This window comes from Aythya marila (assembly GCF_965140915.1).
Source record: "Aythya marila genome assembly, chromosome: 25".
In the NCBI taxonomy this organism is placed as follows: domain Eukaryota; kingdom Metazoa; phylum Chordata; class Aves; order Anseriformes; family Anatidae; genus Aythya; species Aythya marila.
In genome coordinates this window covers 5,081,666-5,087,484 of record NC_139066.1, presented here as the reverse complement: position 1 = coordinate 5,087,484, position 5,819 = coordinate 5,081,666, and the positions used below count along the sequence as shown (strand labels likewise).

The 5,819-nt window shown below is 59.7% G+C and overlaps 1 protein-coding gene across 1 annotated transcript; it reads left to right on the top strand.

Moving 5' to 3' along the window:
• Positions 1 to 1,886: 1,886 nt before the first annotated feature.
• Positions 1,887 to 3,953, top strand: NXPH3 (neurexophilin 3; the record flags this gene model as incomplete). The annotated part of the gene is made up of 2 exons (XM_082778855.1): positions 1,887 to 1,943; positions 3,222 to 3,953. The coding sequence occupies 2 exons, from the start codon at positions 1,887 to 1,889 to the stop codon at positions 3,951 to 3,953; spliced, it is 789 nt and encodes a 262-aa protein (XP_082634981.1).
• Between the last annotated feature and the right edge of the window lie 1,866 nt (positions 3,954 to 5,819).

Below are 5,819 nucleotides of genomic sequence, written 5' to 3'. Positions count from 1 at the left end.
GCAACCACCACGCAGCCTCCTCGCCCACCTTCCTCCCTCCCTCCCCGCCCCAAAACTGCGAGAGAAGCCCCCCCTGTCCAGGTCCCAGCATCTCAAGCACAGTCGAAAGCTGGAGCGGTTTGCTGTGCAGATGGGAGTGCTAGCAGGGCACTCGGTGACAGCATCCTGCCAGCCAAAACGTGCTCTTTTCCCCGTAGTTTGTTCATTTTTAGCAGCGCTGCGGGATCTGGCTTCCCAAAGGGGCTCAGGAAAAGGGGGAAATGTGGCAAGGATGCGGGAAGGAAGGTAAAGGGCTGCAAAGGAGAGGAATCATTGCCGGGGGTTTGAGAAAATCCTGGGCGTAATTCAAGTCCTGTCCCTGGCAAGTTACTCCTGTACTGCAACTTCTCCCACTGAAAGATGGGAAAAGGACAACTGTTCCCTTCCGTGAAACAAACCCAAACGAGCAAGGCTCTGTCGGTCTGGTACAGCAAAGCCAGCCGATGAGTTCTGTTTCCTTTTTAAGCGCCATGCAGCCTGCCATGCCTTTACTGCTGGAATAAAGAAGGAATCAACCCGCCTGGCTTGGTCGGGGGAACAGAATCTGCGTTTTCTTGTTCCTTTTTTTAATTTCCCAAGTCTAAGGAGCGGTGCCCGGCACTGCCACAATTCGTCACCTCCCCGCTGCTGTGCAGAAGGGAGGCAGGAACGGCACCGTCTAGGGAAACAAAGTCACAACTAAACTGGAAATAAACTTCCTAGCCAGCCCGCGCCTTGCAGAGGTGCGAGACCCTCGGGGGAGGAAGGAAATGTTCCGCAGCCCTTTAGAAGGGGCCAGCTACGGACTCGTCCCCTCTCTCTCCAGATCAAAAGGTCCCAGAATTATTTAATTCTCTCTTTTTCATGGTTTTAAGGACGGGGAGAGAAAGCAGAGTGCGCAGCCACATGGCGGGGGGAGGAAGCAATGCTGCAGCAGCCCAGTATTTATGAACCCCAAATGAATCCCTCCCCAATAAATCGAGGCCCCACGACTCGGCCAACACCTCCAAAAGGGCACAACACGAGAGAGAGCCTCCCTGCACCCTGTCCTCCCATGGAGAAGGAGCCTTTTGCTTTTTCCTTAATGGTCAGAGCGGAGGGACCCGATCCTGCGGCGGGCGAAGGCTGGCAGAAGGAGCCTTCTGCTTTTTCCTGATGCCCAGGATGGGGAAGAGCCGAGCCCGGAGGCAGAGCATCCTCCACAATCCCCTCGTCCCCTTGGTGCCAGACCAAGCTCCCCAAGGACAGGCTGGGGCACCCCTGGCCGTTTCCCACCCCGATGCGCTCCCTTCGCTCCACTTGCCCCCCACCAGCCGGGGATGCTCCTCTGGGGTCCCAAGGGAGACTCCTTCACCCGACGGCTGCCCAACCTCATCCTCGGGCACCCCGCACACCCCATAGAGCCCTTTGGGACCCCCCCCATTCTCTCCTAGGGGGGGCTGCTCTGGGGGTTGGCTGCCTTGCAGGCACCAAAGGGTTACGCTCGGAGGTGCCGCTCTGCGCTCCAGGCACCTGGAGGGGAGGGAGGGAGGGATGGATGGAGAGGAGTTTTCGTCGAGGCTCCAAGAAGGCAGCGAGGAGCGAGCAGGAGCGGGCAGGAGCGCGGCGGCAGCAGGTGAAGCCACGGGGGGAGCCGCCACCGCCACCCGGTCCCGTTCGGCTGCCACCATGGGTCGGGGGGGGGCCCTAGGAAGCGGCTTATAAAAAGGGGGACACCCCCCCCCTTCCCCTTCCCCTGGCTGACGTCCCCCTCGCTCAAAGAGAAGGGAGGGAAAAAGGAAAAAAAAAAAAAAAAAAAAAAAGCAAAACCCACCCAAAGCCGCTCTAAAATTGAGGGAAGAGCGAAGGCGGGCGGCATCGGCTGGAAAATGCATCTCCCTCGGAGCTGCATCGTCCTCCTCATCCAGGGGAGCATCGCGCTGCTGGTGAGCGGCTGGGGGAAGGGGAGAGGGAAAAGGGGGGGCTGCAGGGGACGGGGAGGGGGTGTCGGGCAGCCGAAGGGACCGGGCAGCCTTAGAGCCGGGATCATTTCCCAAATCGTTTTATCCTCTTCCCCCCCCCACCACCACCATCCCAATTCCCCCACTCCCCCCCCCAAAAAAAAAAAAAAAGCATCCCAAAACTTCTGCTGTTTTGCAGCGGGTGGGCAGAGGGCAGGGTGGGCTCACGGATGGGGCTGGAGATGGAAGCGTCGTGTCCCCACCCCGATCACCCCCAAAAAGCTGTAGCCTCCCCCCCGTCCCCGGGCACCGCAGCCTTGGCACGGCTGCTGGGGGCAGCCCCTGGGTACCCCCGGGCTGGGGGACACCGGCACAGGCTGCCACCCACGAGGCCACCCTCAGCTTCCTCGCCGAGCTTTTTGCACCCCGGGGATGGCAGCGAACATCTGCCCGGCTGCTCAGCACCCCCAGCTCCTCACCGAGCCCTTGCTGGGATCCCCAAACCCCTGGTGCTTCTCCCCAGCACGAGGGGGCTGCAGCATCTGCCTCCTGCCAGGACAGATGTGGTGCTGGGCGCCCACTGGGTGCCCACTGGGTGCTCACTGGGTGCCCACTGGGTGCCCTCTCTGCCAGCACCCCCAGGATGCCAGCAGGGCAGCCCCTGCCAACGCTTTTTTTTTTTTGGGGGGGGGGCCGTGGCTGGTACCAAACAGAGCCCCCAAGCCAGCAGGGAAGGGAGGAGAGAGGAGTTTGTGGGGCGCCCGTGCGTGGCCGGTCGGGCGCTGGCATCTCCCCAGGATGGGGAACTCACCTCTGCTGCTCCTGGCCGCAGCAAGGTTTGGAGGTCAGGAGAGAGGTCCACGGGAGGTGCTGGCAGCAGCAGAACTGGTGTAAAAGCCACCAGGGCACCTTCGCCACGGGTGTACCTGGGCACCCTCCCCCGTAGCACCCCGTGTCCCCAGCAGCGAGCCCCCGGGTGCCGAGGAAGGTGTCCCCACGGGGCTGTGAAATTCACCTGCCCCAGCGCCTCTCACCCCAAAGGGGGGAAAAAAAAGGAAGGGAAAAAATGCTGCCAGAAGGGCAACGGGGGTTATAGAGAGAAGCAGAATGGGAAGACGGGAGAAAAGGGAAATAAGGAGGGTATGGATAAGGAAAGAGGATGGCTGGGTCACGCCTGGAGACACGGGGTGAGCAGGGAACGAGGCTGGGCCAGGGGCAGGCACCCACCGCCCGGCTTTCACTCTCCACCCTTGCTGCCTTCAGGTGAGCTGCGGCCAAGAAGAGCCAGGGGAAGGTGCAGAGCAGCACGAGCCCGAGCCCCAGGAGAGAGCCCGAGCGCAGAAGGCGAGGGGGCTGCTCTCCCCAGAGACCCTCCTGGCTCCAGCCGTGCTGCAGAACGTGACCCTGGTGGAGCTGGTGAGCAGCTCGCGGGAGCTGTGGGATATCCTGGATAACCTCTCGGAGCGGGACCATGCTCCTCATCCCAGAGACCGGAGGGATTTGGGGCCAGCCTCGGGCAAACTGAAAAAAATTTTCGGCTGGGGAGATTTCTATTCCAACATCAAGACGGTGAAGCTGAACCTGTTGATCACGGGGAAGGTGGTGGATCACGGCAACGGCACGGTCAACGTCTTCTTCCGCCACAACTCGACGGGGCAGGGGAACATCTCCGTCAGCCTCGTCCCCCCCACCAAGGCGGTGGAGTTTGACCTGGAGCAACAGATCTTCATCGAGGCCAAAGAATCCAAAATCTTCAACTGCCGCGTGGAGTACGAGAAGGTGGACCGCGCCAAGAAGACCACGCTCTGCACCTACGACCCCTCCAAGACCTGCTCCCACGAGCACACCCAAAGCCACGTCTCCTGGGTCTGCTCCAAGCCCTTCAAAGTCATCTGCATCTACATCACCTTCTACAGCATAGACTACCGGCTGGTGCAGAAGGTGTGCCCCGACTACAACTACCACAGCGACGTGCCCTACTACCCCTCGGGATGAGGAGCTCTGCCCAGCTCAGGATCCCCCGGTGACGAGGGGGTGCTGGGGGGGGCGGGGGGAGGGCTGGGGGATGGTTTTTAAGCGGGGTGGGAGCGCAGCGGTCCCTAAAAAAAAAAAAAAAAAAGCAGAAGCGAGGAAGGAAGAGGAGGGATTTCTGTTTTACCCCAAAAGCTCCAACGTCAAGAGGAGGAGCCGTAGGCGATGGGGTAACGGCGTTGCTAAACCTGGCGTGGATCCGTGGTCTTTGGAGACGGGGTCTGAAACTGGGATAAAACAAAACAAAACAAAAAAAAAGGACGTAAACCACAATCAGGACTTGCGTTTTCTCAGTGCAATAATGGATTTGCCTGGATCTAGGCCGCGTGGTCCTGAAAGGGCGGCGGCCAGGGAAAGGTCGCCTCCGGGAGCGGGCTCATAGGGCCTGGAGCCGGGAGAAGACCCCAGCAGGGACAAGGGCACCCAACGCACTCCGGGGGCTGGAAGCCAACCGTGGGCAGCCCCCTCGTTTGGGTGCCAGGAGGAACCAGAGCTGGGTTTTCCCCACACGTGGGACAGCCCTCGGGGTGCAAAGGGCCGCGGGGACGACAGCGGGGCAGGGGGGTCCCTTCCCGGGTGCCACCCCACCGCAGCTCCCGGCTTTCGGGGACCGGGCCCCGCTGGCTCCAGCGGCTCGAGAAATCCTGGTCGGATCTGTCAAATCTGCTGACACAATATATGATTCATGTGTTTCCCCTGACACTGTGTGATTCATGCGTTTCCCCTTCATCTCATCCGTGCTTCCCAGCGCGCCGCCCGGCTCCCCCAGCGCCCGCTCCCCCCCTCGCCTGCGGGGTCTGCAGCGCCCGGGTGGCCAGGAGCACACGGGCACTCGAGCCCTGGCTGTAGCATTTCATTTATTTTGAAGGAGGAAAAAAAAAAATAATAATGATAGCATTGTCCTTGGGAAAAGAATAAAGTTTTTACGGTGGCACTAAGGCAGGTCAAGTGTTTTTTCCTGCGAGCTAACTCAGCCTTGCTGCAGGGTAGGAGGAGGAAAACAAGAGGGGACAGGAGGGAACGAGGCACAGGGCAGGGCTGTGACCTGGCTTGGCTTCTCCCTGTGCCTGCACTCAGCTCTGCTCAGATTCATCTGGACTCCTTCTCCCCAAAAATGAGCAGTGGGGGGCTGCCGGGACACAGCCCCCTGCCTGTGCCACTTCCAGCGGCACGCTTGGTTGCTGTTGCTGGGGCTAGGACCAGGTCTGTGCCCCCACTGGGTGTTCCCAACCTTCCCTGAGCATCCAAACGCCCGGCTCCTGCTTTGCCTGGGGGCACATTGGCTCCTACAAAGGGAGGAGGAAAAAAAAAAAAGCAGCTTCCCCCTCCCTACTGTGCCTTTTGCCCCCAGATTCTCCCTATCCAGCGCACCAGGCCAGCTTAAGGCAACAAATCCCCTTAATCCAACAAAACCCCAGCCCGTTTATTAGCTGGCTATTACCTCCAGGGCAGGTTTTATGCCTCAGCCTTGACAAGTCCAATTCCTTCCTTCGCTACAGACCGTGGCCAGGTTTGCTGGGTGCTGGTGCGCAGCCGCCAAGTTTCCTTGCGTGCACTTTTAGAGCCAGGCAGAAGCCAGGTCCAAAATACATCGAGCAAAGAAAGCCTTTTAGTGCAATAATCAATGAGATGACTTTTACTGGGAGAAAAAAAAAAAAAAGTTTCAAACGCTCGGAGAGCACATTTTCAGGGAATAACAGGACCGGTATGTGGTGGTGGTGGGAGGGAGCCATCGCTCAACCCCACGTCCCTGAGCGAGGTTTCGTGCTCGCTGCAAGGAAGGGACACAAAAAGCAAGGAAGGGACACAAAAAGCCCGGTTCAAGCCCTT